The 19,405-nt window shown below is 40.0% G+C and overlaps 1 protein-coding gene across 13 annotated transcripts in view; it reads left to right on the top strand.

Annotated features, from left to right (window-relative positions):
- Window positions 1-19,405, top strand: part of RYR3 (ryanodine receptor 3) — a 582,715-nt gene that overhangs the window by 377,337 nt on the left and 185,973 nt on the right. For 12 of the 13 annotated variants that reach the window (XR_016217200.1, XM_089309149.1, XM_070053265.2 and 9 more), the window contains 2 exon segments: window positions 2,004-2,106; window positions 3,211-3,348. Coding sequence is in view for 12 of the 13 variants with exons in the window: in XM_089309149.1 (XP_089165275.1) it covers window positions 2,004-2,106; window positions 3,211-3,348 (241 nt within the window). In the remaining variant the exon portion in view is untranslated. 13 annotated transcript variants of the gene reach the window in all.

The following is a 19,405-nucleotide window of genomic DNA, read 5'->3' as shown; positions in this document are numbered from 1 at the left end:
GTGGGCCTGTGGGAAGAAGGCAGAATCCAAGAACCTTGATGGGAAATGAATGATAGCTTTATTTCCACTGACCCCTGCCAGCATTTATTTTCATTGAAGTGTAAGCAGCAAAACCCACAGGAATTGTGTGTTTTCCTACCACATTATGGTGGCTCCAATATTTAGGAATACTGTTTGCATCCATCTCTACTTCAAGCTCACAGCGGTTATGGGACTTTCCATACAATGAATGAAGTGCATATATTACTATACTACTAATTTATTTTCTATGATTTTTATAAAGGACTTCAACATTGTTTCTCTTTGTAACTCTAAATGTTTTGTTTATTTTAAATAATAATCTGAAAAGCAACTCAAGAGTTTGACCAGACTGTCAGAGAATCAAGGTACAAGAACAAGGATTGGGAAATGTTGGACAGGTCCTTGGTTATAGTTAGAAAGAAGTTCTGGAGTTCTATTGCACAGTAGGATGAAGATGAATAATGTTAATATATGTTTCTGTGAAATAATTGGAAGATAGGAGTTTTAGATGTTTTCACCACAAAAAAAGTTAAGTACTTAAAAAAGGTAAATAAATTTATTCTGGACATTACACAATGTGTGCAAGTTACAAGGGTGGTACCCCATAAATAGGGATAACTTTTATGTCTATGTGTCTGATAATCTTCAAAATAATTTATAATTTTTAAAAAATCCCTGAGAAAAAAGCTATAATGTAAATTGGCTGTAAAATATAAACCTGTACCTAAAAAAAGAAAAAACCTTGTAAGCAAAATTGAAAGCTCCTTACCAACTGGAGAATATACTACAAAGAGTTAAAAATCTAGATGTATTCAAAGTATTCACTAATTAATTTCTAAAAAATAATTACCTGATAGAAAAATGGAGGAATAACATGGGCAGGAAATTTGGAATGTATAAAACAAAATAGGTCTGTCTTTATGAGAAAACAAAGTTCAACCTCACCAATTAAATGTGAATTAAAGCAATAGGGATATGACGTTTTTCACCCATTAAGCTGGAAAATGTTTGAAAACGTATTAACTCTCATTACTATAATGGAGATGGCAAAGTAATACATCCTCTTATATAAACCTGGTAATGATGCAAAGTGTTGTAAGCTTTCTGGAGTGCAGTTAGGCAATTCATATCAAAAGCCACTGAAACACCTAAACCTGTTGCTCCAGTCATTTCACTTCTAGGACTTTATCCTAAGAAAAAGGTCAGATAGGAACAAAAATTACTAAAACAAGGTTTCAAACAACTTTATAAAGCAAAATGAAAACATTATGTGCAACAGATCATCAATTTTGTGTCCACTCACATAGTAAAATGCAAAGCATCTATTAAAAACGGGTTAAGAGGGGCTAGCATTGTGGCATAGTAGGCTAAGTCTCTGTCTGGGACACCAGCATCCCATATGGGTGCCAGTTCTAGTCCTGGCTGCTCCTCTTCTGATCCAGCTCTCTGCTTACAGTCTGGGAAAGCAGTAGAAGATGGCCCAAGTGCTAGGGCCCCTGTACCCACTGGAAGAAGCTCCTGGCTTCAGATCAGCTCTGCTGTGGCCATTGCAGCCATTTGGAGTGTGAATCAGTGGATGGAAGAATTTTCTCTCTTTCCCTCTCTCTGTCCGTAACTCTACCTCTCAGAAAAATAAATAAAATCTTAAAAAGTTTAACATATAAGGTAAATTAAGTAGAAAAATCTGGTTTTCAAAAATACGCCTAGAGTATGATCCCAATCTGTGTATAAATATGTGATGTCAAGATGATATTAAATATTAACGGAGGTTATCACTGGTTGGTAGAATCATATCAGAGCTTGCTCTTCAGATATTCTCTAAATTTTGTATAATATGGGTTACCTTTAAATTTGGAAAACAGTTAAAGCTACTTTAAAATTTTGGCTGCTTTCATGAATATGTGTGTGCACACACATACACGCACACACTTGACTTGACATTGAGAACGATCAGCCATTCTTCTCTTGTACCCCTGCAAAAGATCAACATGCTTCTTAACTTCCAACTGGGAGAGAACTGTCCCTGCCCAGAGGAGATCCGAGAGGAGCTGTACGACTTCCATGAGGACCTTCTCGTTCACTGTGGTGAGCTTCTGAGAAATGGGCTGTGTCTGTGCCTAGGGCGGGCGACTGGCATAGCACTCACGATGCTGCTGGGGACGCCCACATTCCTGGGTGCCTGGGCTGAAGACCTGGCTCTGCCCCTGATTCCACTCTCCTGATGATGAGCACCCTGAGAGGCACCAAATGATAGCTGAAGGACGTGGGTCCCTGCCACCCACTTGGGAGACCGGGAGGAGGCACTTCCTTGTTTTGGCCTGGCCCTGGTCTTGCTGTTGCAGGCCTTTAGAGGGTCTTGCAGTGGGTGGGAGATGGCATACTAGTACTTGGGTACTCGCTTTCTCATCTCTTATTTCTCTTCCTTTCCCTCTCCCCCCGCCACTCCTTCAAATCAAAAATGAGTAAAAATTTTTGAAAAATAAAAAAAGGAAAAATATGAAAGACTCTGCCCAAACTGCTCAAGTCAGAGAAGAAACAACCCTAGGCAAAGAGGATGACTGAAACTGCTTCTGCCTTTGTTGAGCTCTAAGAGGGATAAGGTTCCTTAGAGAAAGAAGGAAAATACTGATCTTTCTGTAAACCTCACCCGGTTTACTTCAAGTTAGGTGGTTGCAACTCTCTGCTCCCAGATGAGCTGTGGTTCTGATCCCCTTGTCTTTGAGCTGTTGGAGTGTGTGTGTATGGGAGATAGACATAATAACCTCTGTCCTTTGGGATTCTGTGCCAGCAGTCTCTACTTTGATACACATCTGCTGACCTGCTGGTTTTAAGTAGTTGTCAGCATTTTTGGTGCATGTCTGTTTGGGTGTGCTATATAGGTAATAGATGAACATTTTTTCACCGGTGTTAATGCTTTCTTTCTATACATAAAGAGCCCTTTTAAGATATTGGTTCAAAAAAGTTAAGCTTTGGGATGAAAATCACTTGATGTTCTTGTATATAAGAAATCATCTTTAAAAAAAAAACTCCCCAGGAGCCATAATATAGGATAAATATGCATGGGAGGCTGCCTATAATATCTTTAGAAAGTTACAGACTATTGAGAAACTAGAGTTTCCTGATGTTCTTTTCAACACATGGTGGTTTCATGTACTACCTGAGTATTCACTCTGTTCTGTGGATTCCCAGGGGTTCCCTTGGAGGAAGAAGAGGAGGAGGAGGAGGATACTTCCTGGACAGGAAAACTCCGTACCTTGGTGTATAAAATCAAAGGCCCACCCAAGCCAGAGAAGGAGCAGCCAACAGAGGAAGAGGAGAGATGCCCTAGTAAGTGACAGTGCCCCCAACCCTGTGCTCTCCTAAGACTTAATTAAGGTAATTGGCTTTCTATCAAATGCTGTCAGACATGAATGGGCAGTTTGACTTCAGAGGAAGCATCTGAGAAAAATGCCATCATTGCTGGTAGTTATTGTTATGTATTTGGGACTCTGCCTCTTCACTCTCTGCTGAGGAACTTTTAAAATTTTTTATTTTAATTTTTAATTAGTTTTTTTAACAGATTCAATATGATTTGTAGATACGATTCTAAGAACATAGTGATATTCCCTTCCTCCCACTCTCACCCTCTCTCCTTCCCACCATTTTTTCTTCTCCCATTTTCTTTTCTTTCTTTTTTTTTTATATTTTGGGATAACTTATTTTAAAATTACATTAAATTTAAAAGGCTTAATACTTCACCAAGTAAAAAGTTTAACAAGTAAAAAGCAAAAAGACCAAAGTTTAGTGAGAATATGGACAACATCTATAAATAATAATTGGACAAATGACTGTTTCACCCATATACAGTAAATTTTAAAGTAATCACAGATCATTAAAACTATAGTAGTATAACATTCTTAATCATTGGTTTTACAGAATTATAAAATGAAGTTTTACAAAACTATTTGCAGCAATATTGATAAACGCAGACATTTCTTTCCTTTCTTTTTCTTTCTTTTGTCTCTCTTTTTTGTTTGGTTTTTGAATTTTAGCTCCCACATATAAGGAAAAGCATGCAGTATTTGTCCTTCTGGGTCTGGCTTATTTCATTTGATGTGTCCTCTAGTTGCATCCATGTTGCTGCAAATGGTAGAATTTCGTTCATTTTTATAGCTTAATAATATCCATTTTATATATAAACTATGTTTTTATTATCTGTTCATCTGATGATTGGTACCTTGGTTGGTTCCAAATTTTAGCTATTGCAAATAGTGCTGCTATAAATATGGTGTTGCCGGTATCTCTTTAACACTGTGTTTTATGTATATATTAGTAGTGGAATTGCTGGATCATATGGCCAAGTCTATTTCTAGTCTCTTAAGAAATCACCACACTACTTTCCACAGTGTCCACAATAACATACATTCCCACAGTGTATAAATGTTCCCCTTTCTCCACATCTTTGCCAACATTTATTACTCTGGGTACTTTGGATTTTGGCCATTCTGACAAGGGTGAGGTAATATCTCATTGTGATTTGAATTTGTATTTCCCTGATGGTTAGTGATGTTGCAGATTTTTCCATGTATTTGTTGGCCATTTGTACTTCTTTTAAGAACTATTGAAATCCTTTGTCCATTTCTCAAATGGATTGATTGGTTTTTGTTGGTTTTTTTTAAGTTTCTGATATATTTGGGATATTAATCCTTTGTTAGTTGGTTTTCAAAGATATTTCCTATTCTGTTGGATATCTCTTCACCCTATTGATCATTTCCTTTGCTATGCAAAAGCATCTGAGTTTGATGTAGGCCCATTTGTTTAGTTTTGCCTTTCTTACCCGTGCTTTGGGGTTTTGTGCAAGAAGTTGACCCCTACACTAATGTCTTAGAGTGTTTCCCCTATGTTTTCCTACACCAATTTCATAGTTTCAGGTCTTAAATTTAACTCTTTGATCCATCTTGAATTGATTTTTGTATATGGTGAGAGGTATGGATCTAATTTCATTATTCTACATATATACAGCCAGTTTTGCCAGCACCATTTTTGAAGAGATTATCCTTACTCCACTGTATTATCTGAGTACTTTTGTCAAAAATCAGTTGGCTGTATTTGTGTGGATTAATTTCTGGAATCTCTCTTCTGTTACATTGATCTAGGTATCAATTTTTATGCCAATACCAAGCTGTTTTAATTATTACAGCTTTGTAATATGCTTTAAAATCAGGTATTGTGATGCCTGAAGCTTGGTTTTACTTGCATAGGATCACTTTGGCTATTCAGTATCTTTTGTGATTCCATAGGAATTTTAGGATTGTTTTTTCTAACTCTATAGAGAAAGCCATTGATATTTGTATGAGGACTGCATTGAATCTGTCAATTACTTTAGGTAGTATAGACATTTTGATGATACTGATTCTTCTGACTCATGGGCAAGGAATATCTTCCCATTTTTTTCCTTTTTTTCATCAGTGTTTGATAATTTTCATTATAGAGATCTTTCACTTCTTTGGTTAAATTTATTCCTAAATATTTGATTTTTTGTGGCTATTGTATATGGGATTTCTTTAATTTCTCTGAGATCATCATTTGCATGCAAAAAAGCTACTGGTTTTTGTGTTTATTTTATAAACTGCAACTTTAATTGGTTTATCAATTCTAATAGCTTTTTGGAGAAGTGTTTGTTTTTCCATGTACACCATCATGTCATCTGCAAACATGGATAATTTGACTTCCCATTTTCCAATTTTGATGCCCTTTATTTCTTTCTCCTCCCTAATTGCTCTTGCTAAAACTTCTAGTACTATATTGAATAAGAGTGGTAAAAGTAGACATGCTTGTCCTGTTCCAGATCTGAGGAGAAATGCTTTCAGCTTTTCCCTGTTGGTGGGATATTGGCTGTTGTTTTGTGATATATATCCTTTATAATTTTGAAGAATTTTCCTTCTGTACCTAATCTGTGGAGGGTTTTGGTCATGAAAGAGTGTTGAATTTTGTCAGATGCTTTCTCTGCATCTATTCAGATGTCCATGTGGTTTTTGTTCTTCATTCTATTGGTGTGATTTATGATGTTTATTGATTTGTGAATGTTGAACCATCTTTGCATTTCTGGGATAAGTCCCACTTGATTATAACATATGATCTTCTTAATAGTTTTGGATTCAATTTGTTAGTATTTTGTTGAGGATCTTTGTATCTATATTTATTAAGGATATAGATCTGTAGATTTCTCCTAGTGTCATGTCTTTGGTTTTGATATCAAAATAATGCTGGCCTCATAAGAGTTTTACAGAGTTCCATCCTGAAATATTTTGTCATAGTTTGAAGAGTGTTGGAGTTACTTCCTCTTTGAGTGTTATTTAGAATTCAGTAGTAAAGTCATCAGGTCCTTATTGAAAGACTTTTGATTACTGCTTCAGGTCTAATTGTTTATTATGAGACTATTTAGGTTGTATCTTCTTGATTTAGTCTTGATAAGTTATGTGAATCAAGGAATTGATCCGTTTCTTCAAGATTTTCCAGCTTATTAGCATATAGTTCTCCACAGTAGTTTGTATGATCTTTTGTATTTCAGTGGTATCAGTTGTAATGTCTCCTTTTTATCTCTAATTTTATTTGAGTTTTTTTTTCTTTGTTAGTCTGGTCAGATTTATCTATTTTATTTATCTTCTCAAAAAACCAACTTTTTGTTTTGTTGATCTATTGGGTTTTCTTTTTTAGCTTATTTTATTTGTTTACTGATTTTAAAGAGAGAGGAAGAGACAGATCTTCCATCTGTTGATTCATTCCCCAAGTGGCTACAATGACCAGGGCTGGGCCAGGGCAAAGCCTGGAACCAGGAGCTTATTCTAGGTATCTCACTTGGGTATGGGGGCTCAAGCACTTGGGCCATCTTCCGCTGCTTTCCCAGGCACATTAACAGTGAGCTGGATCAGAATTAGAGCAGCTGAGACTTGAACCAGAGTCCATATCGGATGCTAGATGGTGACTTAACCCACTGTGCCACAGCACTGCCCCCTTTAGTTTCTATTTAATTTATTTCTGCTCTGATCCTTATTATTTCTTGTCATCTGCTGATTTAGGGTTTGATTTGTTCTTGTTTCTCTAAGTCTTCAAGATGCATCATTAGATCTTTAATTTGAGACATTTCTCTTTTTTTAATGTAAGCACTTTCTGTTATAAACTTCCCTCTTAATACTGCTCTTGATATATCCTGCAGGTTTTGATATCTTATATTTTCAATTTCATTTATTTAAAAAGTTTTTATTTCCTTTTTAATTTCTTCAATGATCCATAATCCATTTATATTCAAAGTTGGTATTGATAAGAACTAAGACCTGTCACTTTGTTTGGATAATGATTCTACCTGCTGTGTTAGTGAATTTGGTGGTGTCATGTGTTTTCATGATGTTTATTTCTAATGCAGAATCCTCTTTAGAATTTATTATAAGGCTGGTGTGGTGGTGGTGAATTCTCTCAGTTTTTGCTTATCTAGAAAATATTTTTCCTATACTTTAGCTTCACTGGATATAATATTCTTGGAAGTTTTTTTTTTTCTTTTAAGGCTTTGAATATATCATTCCACTCTCTCTGGCCTGTAGGGTTTCCACTGAGAAGTCTGATGTTAATCTCATTAGTTTTCCTTTATATGTAACTTGGCACTTTTCTATTACTGTCTTTAGGATTCTTTCCTTGTCTTTAACTTTTGACAATTTGGCAACAATATGCTTGGAGAAGACATACTTTGGTTGAGTCTGCTTGGGGTTCTTTGAGCTTTTTGTATCTAGATGTCCATGTCTCTTTCAAGGCCTGGAAATGTTCAACTAATATTTCATTTAGCAGGTTCTCAATGCCTTCTCCCTTTTCTTGTCCTTGAGGAATGTCTATAATACAAATATTTGTTCATTTAATGGCAGGCTATATTTCTCATAGGCTTTCTTCATTCTCACTTGTTTCCTCATTATTTTTGTCTGATTGGGATATTTCAAAATTCTTGTCCTTAAGATCAGAAATTCTTGGGGCCGGCGTTGTGGCACAATAGGTTAATCCTCTGCCTGCAGCACTGGCATCCCATATGAGCACCAGTTCTAGTCCCGGTTGCTCCTCTTCGAATCCAGCTCTCTTCTGTGGCCTGGGAAAGCAGTAGAGGATGTCCCAAGTCCTTGGGCCCCTGCAACCACGTGGGAGACTGGGAGGAGGCACCTGGCTTCTGGCTTTGGATTGGCATGGTTCTGGCCATTACAGCCATTTGGGCAGTGAACCAACAGAAGGAAGACCTCTCTTTCTGTCTCTCTCTCACACACACTGTCTGTAACTCTCAAATAAATAAATAAAATCTTTTTTAAAAAAAAAGATCAGAAATTCTTTCCTCCACTTGGTGTGTTCTGTTATTGAAGCTCTCAATCATATTTTTTAATTTCACTGATTGACGATTTCATCTCCAAAATTTCTATTTGGTTGTTCTGAAGAGCTTTGTCTGTAGTAATATTTTCATTCATGTCACTAATTGATTTCCTCATTTCTTTAATCTGTCTATTCTCTTGCATCTCATTTAATTTCCTTATAATCATTATTTTGAATTCTATGTCTGTCATTTCATAGATTTCCTTCAGTTCAGGATCTAATTCTGTAAGAATATTGTGTTCTTTTGGAGGCATCATGCTACTTTGCTCTTCATGTCTCCTTTGTCTCTGCATTGACGTCTGCCCATCTGTGTGTTCATCCCTTCTTTATGGGGTAGGTTTTCTTGTAAAAGAATTTATGGTTTATCTAGAATGCAGGGTATTGCTTGGTTTGTCACTTTGGCATTTGTTTTAGATGAGCCCAGGAGTATAGTCGCTGAGTGATTTGTTTTGTCTTAATAAATGTCAGCTGTACCTATAAGTGACACTGTGGACTAGTCTGCAGCCGTTCATAGGAATAGAAGTGTGGTTTTGAGATGAATAAGAATTTCCTTGCATGTGTTCCTTTGGTCCACAGAGAGCTCAGAGTCTGTCTCCCTGGTAAATATGGTGCTGAGGGGGACAGGAGTGGCTGCTCCCTTGTCCTACTGGCAAGCCCGAGTGATGCTAGAGTCTGTGGCACCAATTGTGATGGCTCTAAGACTCTTTGATACAGATGGAGAGTCCAAGTGGTGCTGTGGCTTATGCCAACAGTCCTAGGACTAGGGGATGTGAATTGGACCCTACTCTAGTCCTAGAGGGTAACTATAAGGTATACATGAGATTTCACTCTGGAGGGTATGTGTACAGAAAGCTAGAATTCAGCTAGGTTCTTCCCTTTGTCCAGTGGGTAGATACCAATGACACCAAGAAATTTAGAACAAATCTTTACAGTCCTGGTATTGCAGGGTCTAGTTGGGTCATTACCCAGATCTCCCGAGGTGGCAACAGATTTTTTTATGGGCTGCTTCTGGTGTTAGCCCCCAGAAGCTAGGGGGAATTCCCCTTGCTCACATAGGGTACATGAATGGAGCTCTGGGACTAATGCCCAAAAAAACTCCCACAGTTGGAGGATGCAGGGCATCTGTCTTTTGCCGGACTTGCTGCCCTGACTCTGACTGTGGTTCTGCTAGAAGAACAAAGGCATGCTGCTGCTGAGTATGGTGCCCTGTGGGAGAGGAGGAGGGGAAGGGGGCAAGTCTGTTCCCTAGGCCAAGCCTGGCAGTTGCTCAGACCCCCACTCAGCTCTCCAGGCTGCCGTAAAAGTCAGTGGGTGACTGTGGAATTCTCTATCCCCTAAAACTGCGAGCAGCAAGGCACACGGCAGTTTCTTCCTACCTTGACATGGTAAGATGGCAGCTCAGAACCAGCAGCCAGCTACACCCACATGGCTGGCTGCATCAGTGTCTCTGTGTTCTCTCCTCTTGTCCCATGGGGTCTTCACTGTTTGTTTTGTTTCACTTCTTCACTGAAAATTTCCAGCAGTCAGACCCCTGGGAATGTAGTCCATCCTTGGTTCCCTTCCTGTCTGAGAGCAGTTTAAGCTTGTATGGCTATGCCCTCGTCAGCAGTCTTAGAACCTCTCAAGGAACTAACTTTTAGATTCTTCTGAAACTACAAGAGATGTAGTCCTTGATGTCTGCTTTTGTTGTCTACTTAGAAATACCTGTTAACAAAGTTCTGTTGGTTTTTTTTTTATGTTTCTAGTCTTCCATTTTTAATCATTTTTGTTTCTGTCCTTTTTTTTTTCTTTTGTGGTTCCTGAGGATAGAAAGTTGTCCACATGAGAAAATAAATTAATAGTAGGAAGAAAGTTTGCAAAGGAAATGAAATTTGAAGTATAGGAAGAGATTGTGTTTGATTTTCTATTCTTTTTTTGTTTTTTTGTTTTTTGTTTTTTGTTTTTTGTTTTGTTTTTTTTTTGACAGGCAGAGTTAGTGTGAGAGAGAGACAGAGAGAAAGGTCTTCCTTCTGTTGGTTCACCCTCCAAATGGCAGCTACAGCTGGCATACTGGGCCAATCCGAAGCCAGGAGCCAGGTGCCTCCTCCTAGTCTCCCATGCGGGTGCAGGGCCCAAGCACTTGGGCCATCCTCCACTGCCTTCCCAGGCTACAGCAGAGAGCTGGACTGGGAGAGGAGCAACTGAGACAGAATCCGGTGCCCCGACCAGGGCTAGAACCTGGGGTGCCAGCGCCACAGGCAGAGGATTAGCCTAGTGAGCCGCGGTGCCGGCAATTGTGTTTGATTTTTACTATGACTTTGATAATCATTGAGGATTTGGCTTTCTTTAAAGCAATACTGAGTATTTTCCAGATTCATTTGTCTAATCTTAAATTGTAGATGACTCCTACGATTTTGAGCCTTGTTGAAACAAGATTATAACTTGTTCTACAGGACAGCTGACTGACTAAACCATTAACATTTCAAGAGTAAGATTGTCTGAGTATTATATGTAATCTATCTGCTCCTTGCTACAGAGGCAGCAAATTTGTCATTTGTGTAAAGAAGGAGTTTCCTACATTTAATAGAGTTGCCTTTTATCTTGTTCCCAGTTCCCATCCATCTTGGAACACACATTCACATCATAGACTAGAGCAATAGACTGTCAAGATATGATTGGTTTCTCTGAAAACACTACTTTGGGGTTCATACATCTTATCGCCTTTATATATTGACCTTTCATCTTTGTCAGAAAGTCTCCAAAGGGGATGAATCCTCACCATTTATCAGCAGAAGTGTGGGAGCTCTACGGGAGTGCACAGGGCGCATGGCAACTGGCAATCTCTGATCAGTCCTATCAATCACCATTGGAAGGGTAGGTCTTTGGTGAGGACTTTGGTGCCAGGGGATTCTGAAGCCACAGAAGAGTGAGTTTAGATGTTCTTTATGGTTATTGCCAAAGCATAACTTGAAATAAACTGGCTTGGCCATTAGTATCCTATGATCCCTGTTGAAGAGTCTGTTTTGAAAGTGGATGCTTCTGAATTTCTTTCTAACAGAGTGTGTCATGATGGGGGTGGAGAATAGGGGCAGGGGTACTTCCCATTTCAGGCTAAGTAGTCACTCAGATGGAATCACTTATCACTTACCTCTGTGAAGTTTCCCTAACTCTAAAAATGGTATTCAAATAACCAAAGATTGCAGCCTTCGGCCCTGCTACATCTAGTCTCAGGCAGATTGACCATGCTCTGTTTGGATAGAACATGCACACCTGAGAGACCAGCTCAGTATGAGTGAGATTCCATGTCCTCATCCTACCCCTTCATAATGAATTATGAGACGTTCAAGCTTTGTGTCAGAAGGATTCTGTCCTGGGATCCCAGAAATACAAGAAGTGGTGGGCAAGGTGAGCAAGCATGTCTGGTTTTCAGCATAAGACTTTCTTCTGGATTCTCACGGATTCAAACTTGTTAAAAAGGCAGGGTTGGCATATGTTAGCAACCAATTAGAAATGTGGGGGGAAGGGGCCAGCATTGTGGTACAGCCTGTTGAGCTGTTGCTTGTGACACCAGCATCACATATCTCAGTGCCCATTTAAGTCCCTGCTGCTCCACTTCCAATCCAGCTTCCTGCTAATGATCCTAGAGAGGCAGTATATGTACTAGAGGCCCTGCCAACCATGCAGAAGACCAGGATAGAGGTTCCTGGCTTCTGACTTCAGTCTGGCCCTTCCTAAGCTGCTGCAGCCATTTGGAGAGTGAACCAGCAGATGGAAGATCTCTCAACCTGTCTCTGTCTCTTCCTCTCTCTCTGTCACTTTGTCTGTCAAATAAGTAAATAAATAACTCTTTGAAACAAAAAGAAATGTGAGGAAGATGAAGTCACTAAAGAAAGCCTTTATGGATTCCTGGGCGATCAGAAATTGTGTTGACCAACATGAAGATGAGGGCAGGTGGCTTACTTTTATTGAGCTCCATTGAGGTTGCAGGAAGATGTTTTTCCATGCCCAGTCTCACTGCTTGATAATTTTGCATGATAGACAAACAGGGCATCATCAATCCTAGCTTAAAGAGCTCAACTTGCCTACTTCATGATGGCAAAATAGAAATGAGACCCATTGTATTTAGCTCCCTGTCTAGCACTTCACAGTAATAAATACATACCATATTCCACAGTCTTTCTATTCAATGTCAAGTCCTCTCTTTTTGCGGCCTGTTCATTAGCAGTGGAGAAGAGAGTTTAGTTCTCAGGATAGACAGAATTTAATGTTGTTTGAGTACCCACTTTGTGCCAGGTACTATATGAGGCACTTCACATAGTCTCATTTGATTTTTCCTCACCAGTTTATGGACTCCAGGTTCACATTTTACATATTAAACAACTAAGTCTGAGAGAAGCGAAATAACTTGGACAAGGTCTTGTAATAGTAACAGAGGCTAGAACTTGAATCATGCTGTATCTGGGGTCCCTGCTCTTTCCAGAAATTGTACAGGAATGCTAGGAAGAGAGCGTAGCAGTGGAGGGATGGGACAAGAAAGCATAGATACTTAGGATACGTGGTTGGTAGCTTGTTTCACAATCACTTTCTTCTCCATACTGGGTAGACGTAGGAATGAAAATAAGAGCTGAACTCCTTCCCCGGCAGAGGCAGAGGACTCAGATCCCTGAGTCCCTGCAGGCTCGTCTCTGCCACATCTTCATTTCAGGGGTTTCCCTCCCTCACACATACACGAATGTCCTCTGTGTTCTTCCCCCCATTATTATCATCAGTCATTCAATCACTTAGATGTTTCAAGAAAGTGATGATGAGGTGATGGACTGATTTCAACAACAGGCCAATTCTCTCCAGAAGATGGATGAGCTCCCAGGGAGCGATAGCAAAGGGTTGACAGAATCTTTCTGCAAATGCCAGCGTGTGGTTTTGCTGGTGGCTTGCAGAGGTGCCTGTGACCGTTAGGGGGTGTCCAGTTGGCTTTTACACTTGTCTGCCCATACAGGTGCAGAGGCTCTGGCCAAGGTAGAAAACAAACCAGGAAGGGAAATGTAGAAACAAATTTAGCAGAAATATCCCACTGACATGTGACTGTCTATACAGAACCTGCTCTGAGAGCCAAGCTCATGAGCTGCCAAGCCAGTATGATCAGGGTTGTTGGGTCCATGGCTAATTGTGGACAGAGTCAGAAGGCTCGGTATTCCGAGCAGCTTCTCTTGTACAGCTCTCACTTGCATAGCTGCATCTACAGGACACCTGTTTACCGGAACCTGGTTTTATTTAATTGCAGTATTTCTTGGTCTAAATAAAAAATAGAGTGCAGATTAGACTGATAGGGGCCATTGTCATTGGGAAAACTCAGTCTTTGCCATATCTGTCATTTTTATTCTGACTTAATAGTTGCAAGGATTGAATAATTCAGATACAGACTTTAACAGAGTCTGACACATAGGAAGCTCTTAGTAAACATTGGTTACTATTATTATAATGGGAAGTAGGATGTTTTAGCAGGCTGTTTGAACTTGCACCTTTATTTAGAGGCAGGGAAGACAATATAGAATGAAACAAATATACAGCTCCAAAAATTAAATACAGAGCTGGGGTGTGTTCTGCTGCTGGCTGTGGAGCCTGGACCAGGGCCAATGCCTTACCATCACCAGCCTGAGGATCGGGCTGCCAGTGCCTGTTCTTTGTACCCTGATGACACACAGTGAGCAGAGTAATTCTTGTCCATCCAAAACACTACTGCAAGGAAGGGATGTTCAGCCTAGTAGTTAACCACTCACACGTTCCTCACTGGAGAACCCTGATTTGTTGGCTGGCTCTAGCTTCTGACTCCAGCTTCCTTCCATGTATGCCCTGAGAGACAGTGGTGGTAGCTCATGTGATTGGATCCCTCCACCCACACCCACATGGGAGACCTGGATTGTATTCCTGGCTCCCAGCTTTCGGCCTGGCTGCAGCCCTGGCCACTGCTATTACTTAGGGAATAAAACAGTGAATTGGAGCACTATTGCATTCTTCTCTCTGTCTTCCAATTAAATTGTTGAAAATTTTTAAGAAAAATAGTCCTGGAAGATGCTCTTAATTTCATTTCAGGAGTCCTGTAACTTTGTTCTCAATAATCCTGACTGCATCCTTGTTCTAGTGAAATAAGGCAAATTGATCCCAACTGCATGGGCTAGGCCAGAAGGGCACTAGGGAAGCAAAAAGAAGTTAGCATGATGAATTTTCCAAAAGTCTCCTTGAAGTCAGTGGGTTTAACTCACTCCCAGGCCTTCTCTTCTATTGAAGAGTATATAATTGAAGACTTTGTAATTCAGATCAGACTTCTGGCCTAGAGGGAGCTCTAGGACATAGCATGCAGAGGACACGAGGGCTTCCCCAGCAAATCTCCCCACTGAATCTCAGGAGTTTTACAGTGCCATTGGCTCCTGACAGTGGGAGATTCCTTGCTCCACCCACCATCAGGACAGTGAATCGAAAGGTCACTGAGTTGCCAGAGCTGACCTCCTCCATGTCAGTGACCAGTGTTTGCAGCCGTGTTCTGATAATGGCCACTTACCCACCCTAGTCAAGAACCGCTAGAACTCTGAGATTTTGTTTTATATCTTCAGTCTTAGGTTTTACTGTTAGGGAAAGCCAACTAGGTAACACCAAAATAGGGCATTGAAAAGCGGTATTAAAATTATTTGTGCTCATCAGTTTAACTCAATGAAGCCACTGGTTTTCATTTGCCATTTTAATAAATTAGTACGACCCTTTCAAGAGCTCAGTGGATTAGGTGGACATAGAATCTTAGAATGTGAGCCAAAAGAGAGTTGACTTCACAGAACTGGACAGAGATACACAGAGGTAGGGACACTCATCCAAGGTCATATAACCAAAGTTAGAGCATCATACTGTCATGCCCTACCTGTTACTCTGCCACACTTACATTCATTTTCTTCTACATGAATTCTGCATTGCTAATTCCATTTTGTCGGTGAAGAAATCAAGACTCCTGGAAAATGAGTAATTTCCCAGCTATGGGTCAGAAAATTCAATATAGCTTTATCATTTTCAGGATTTAATTTCTGAATCTATTTCAAAGTTTATGAAGAGAAGATCTGCATATTATTACATGAAAATTATTAATAAAGATAATTATCATATCAGATTCATGAAGCTATTAAAAATAGAATAGGTCAGGGTGGTAAAGTAGATGGAGAGATTTAGGTTCTTGTAGCATGGGTTTGAATCCTAGTGCTGTCATTTACTAATGTGAAGTTTGCCAATTTTCATAACCTCTATATTAATGTTGCAGTTTCCAGAATGAGAGTAATTATAGTTCTGACCACACAGAGTAGGGGTAGATAATATAAGCACTCAATAAGATAGTGCTCAATTTAAAGATCTGGGCTTTGGGAGTTGTGTACCTCTCAGTAGAGTTCATCTTAGAAATGGGATGAGATCTTCTTGCCCTGAGAAACCTGGGCCATTGGATAGAGAGGCAACAACCCATGCAAAATCAGGATTGTGTTGAGAAGGGAGAAAAGACAAATGGGTGCTGGATACGTGGACAGTAGTATTCCTTATGCACGACGGTTACCATCTTCAGCAGCTTTAATTGACTCTGGTTAATACTGAGAGGTAGCTGGTTCTAGCCCTTGGTGTTCAGAGGCAGTAGAGGCAATAAAGCTGAAGGGTGTGAAGATGATGCAGCCCGAGATCTGTGTACCTCGCCTGATAGTCCACAGAAGTTGTACAGTCAGAGCTTTCTGGGTCTAGTTTTGGCTCTGCAATGACCCCCACAGTATTAGCAGTCCTGTCGTTTACTCCACTTGTCCAGTGAAAGCCTAAGAAACTGACCTGCTTCAGCCTCTGTGAGCACCTCTGTCGTAGTTTGCTCAGAGACTCTCCAGTTGGGTTTCAGAGAAGAATCAAGTGCCCTCAACCCAGGACTTTATTTTTTTTAAGAATATTTATTTGTATTGATTGATTGATTGTCATAGAGAGGGGGGAGGGACAGAGAAGATCTTCCATCTACTAGGTCACTCCCCAGATGGCCACAACAGCCAGGGCTGTGCCAGGCCAAAGCTGGGAGCCAGGAACTTCCTCCAGGTCTCCCATGTGAGTAATAGGGGCCCAAGCACTTGAACAATCCTCTGCTGCTTTTCCCAGGCCATTAATCTGGATCAGAGCTTGATCAGAGCTGGATTAGACCTGGATCAGAAGTGAAGCAGCCAGGGTACAAACCAGAGACCATATGGGATGCCAGCATTGCAGGCAACAGCTTTACCTACTAAGCCACCATGCCAGCTCCAACCCAGGACTTTATATCAGCTGGAGTCACTGCTGTGACAAACTACCACAAACTTAAAATAACAGATCATTTATCTTACAGTCCTGGAGTTCACAAGTCTAAAACTGGTTAATAAGTGTACATTCTTCCTGGAACCTCTATGGCACAATCCGTTTTCTTGTTCTTCCCAGCTCCAAGGGGCCTCCTGCATTCTTTGGCTAGTGGCTGGCCCCCTTTGCAATGGCACTACTCCAACCACTATTTCAGTCTTCACAGATCCTTATTATAAGGACTCAGTGATTATATTGAGCCCAGATAATCCAGGATAATCTCCCCATCCCAAGGACTTTAACTTAATTACGTCTGCAAATGAACCTTTTGCAATAACCTAGTCATAGTTTCTGGGCATTAGGATACGGGCATCTTCAGAGAGTCCACATTTCAGCCTCTGCAGGAAGAAGAAAGCAGGTGTCTACATAGACTTGTTCCTTGTGCTTGGAAATGATCCAGGGAATTTACAACATACCACAAGGTCACTTTTTAATCACTTAAAGATAAGTGTATGTAATTTAGATGCACACAATCATTTTTCTTTTACATCGTAACATGAGCTTTCTAAATTTAAGAACAGAACAATATCGTTTGCTCCTTCTTTTCTATGTATTTGGAAGACTTTTTATTCCATGTCGTCCCAGACTGAAGAGTGTGCGTCTGGTAGGTGGCAGGTTGCTTTGCCAGGAGTCGACACTTGCTCTATGATAATAAGCATGTGCTCTGTTGCATGATGGCCACTTACTATAACCTAAATTCGGAGGAGAAAAGATTGTTTTCAGACTTCTACAGCCTAAAAACATAAACCTGCTCCATGAGAATAAAGGACTCTTCCCTTGTAGCTGGCATCACAAAGCTGGAGACTTGATACTTAAAATAGTATGGTCTGTGACTCCAGACAATTTTCTTGTAAAGGTCACGCATGCAGCGTTGGGGTCCTAGAATTAGAGGAACAGGTTACAAAATGATGTGGAAGGAAGCAAACAAGTTAATGGTAAATAATACTGGACTTCTAAACTGATGTACTGAAGCTGGCTTGAGTTTAAACACATTGTGATCACCTGTTCTTACATGGAACATGTGACTAGTCCAAAAACAATGTAAATGAAGTAGCAATTTTTCTTTCTAAGTATTCCATGGACATTAAGCCTCCCTAAACAATATAATGCCTTAGATGTATTTCCATTCCGGGTTAGCTTGAATAATCATTTAAAATGCAGCTTATAGATCATATAGTTGATATAATTACCTGTGTGTGACTCCTTCTCATTATACTAATTGCAAAAGTGGAGTGTGTTAGCATCTCATAAATGAAGTTGTTTATGATTTTCTAAGAAGCCACACATACATGCCTAGCTTCCCTAAGACAGTCCAGTGAGGAGGATTTGCTTCAAAAAACAAATGCTTGGTTGCATTTATGTTTTTCTCCCTTTTTCCTTTTTGAATGAACACTGCAGCATTTTGTAAATCCCATAAACTGAGCCACCTAAGGCACTTGTTGGAGCCCTCTTGAAACACAGCCAGATCAGTGAATGAAAATCCTGCGGTCGCAGCAAGGTCTGCTTGAAGCATCTTCATTACATAGGTGGGGGTTCTGAGGGAGGAGATGTGGCACTTGTGTGTATGAAAGTGGCTGGCACGGGGGCACAGCTATGGCAAGTGGTACCAGTTTAACGTCTCTGCCTCACCCTTACTTTGCTGTCTTACTTTGGGAGTCCTAATTCTTTAGAAATACTAATGTGTTTGTGTTTTGCTGTTATTGTACATTTATTTGTTTTTACTCTTAAGGGCAACATTTCCAAAGATAAACTTAGAAAAACAACAGAAATAAAGTTAGAATTTACTTGTAGCTATTCTTTTTTTTTTTTAAAGATTTTACTTATTTATGTGAGAGGTAGAATTACAGACAATGAGAGGGAGAGATAGAGAGAAAGGTCTTCCATCCGTTGGTTCACTTCCCAAATGGCCGAAATGGCCGGAGCTGCACCGATCAGGAGCCAGGTGCTTCTTCCTGGTCTCCCACGTAGGTGCAGGGGCCCAAGCACTTGGGCCATCCTCCACTGCTCTCTTGGGCCAGAGAGCTGGACTTGGAAGAGGAGCAGCTGGGACTAGAACCGGCACCCATATGGGATGCTGGCGCTGCAGGCAGAGGATAAACCAAGTGAGCCACTGTGCCAGCCCTGTAGCTATTCTTAATGTGTCTATGTTTCCTCTGGTTATGGAAGAGGTTCAAATTCGAGAGTACTTTGAAAAGTTGATGGAAAATGGGTCTGAAAGATACATTTATTTTGGTGCAAACAGAAATTTGAAATCGATGCATATACCCAGTATCTCAAAAAGTTTACGGAAAAAGTGTATTATGAAGAAAATTCAGAGATTTCAAAATTTCTCTGCAACAAAATAACTTTTTATCTTTTAATTCCATTTGCCATGAAATGTTTAGGTACTCTCTCATAAGTGCTGAAAAGTGACTCCCATTGATATTTGAAAATCCTACAAAAGAAGTCAGCATTCTCCCAGTGACATGATGCAAAATTAAAAGTATTTGGGACGTTACGTGTGAATACTCTCTTGCAGGAGAAGTCCCATTCTACCTCGTCATGGCAGAGTGCTGCCTTTTCTGTCTTTTCACATGTCACTCAGAAGGCTCCTGTTGACTCCACAGTTGAGCTTTTTCTTCCGTGCTTTGATCTCCATGGA

This window comes from Oryctolagus cuniculus, chromosome 12, assembly GCF_051225735.1.
Source record: "Oryctolagus cuniculus isolate XC-2025 breed Fujian yellow rabbit chromosome 12, ASM5122573v1, whole genome shotgun sequence".
Classification (NCBI taxonomy): domain Eukaryota; kingdom Metazoa; phylum Chordata; class Mammalia; order Lagomorpha; family Leporidae; genus Oryctolagus; species Oryctolagus cuniculus.
Note: the sequence above shows the minus strand (reverse complement) of the source record. Positions and strands in the feature narration are given on the sequence as shown.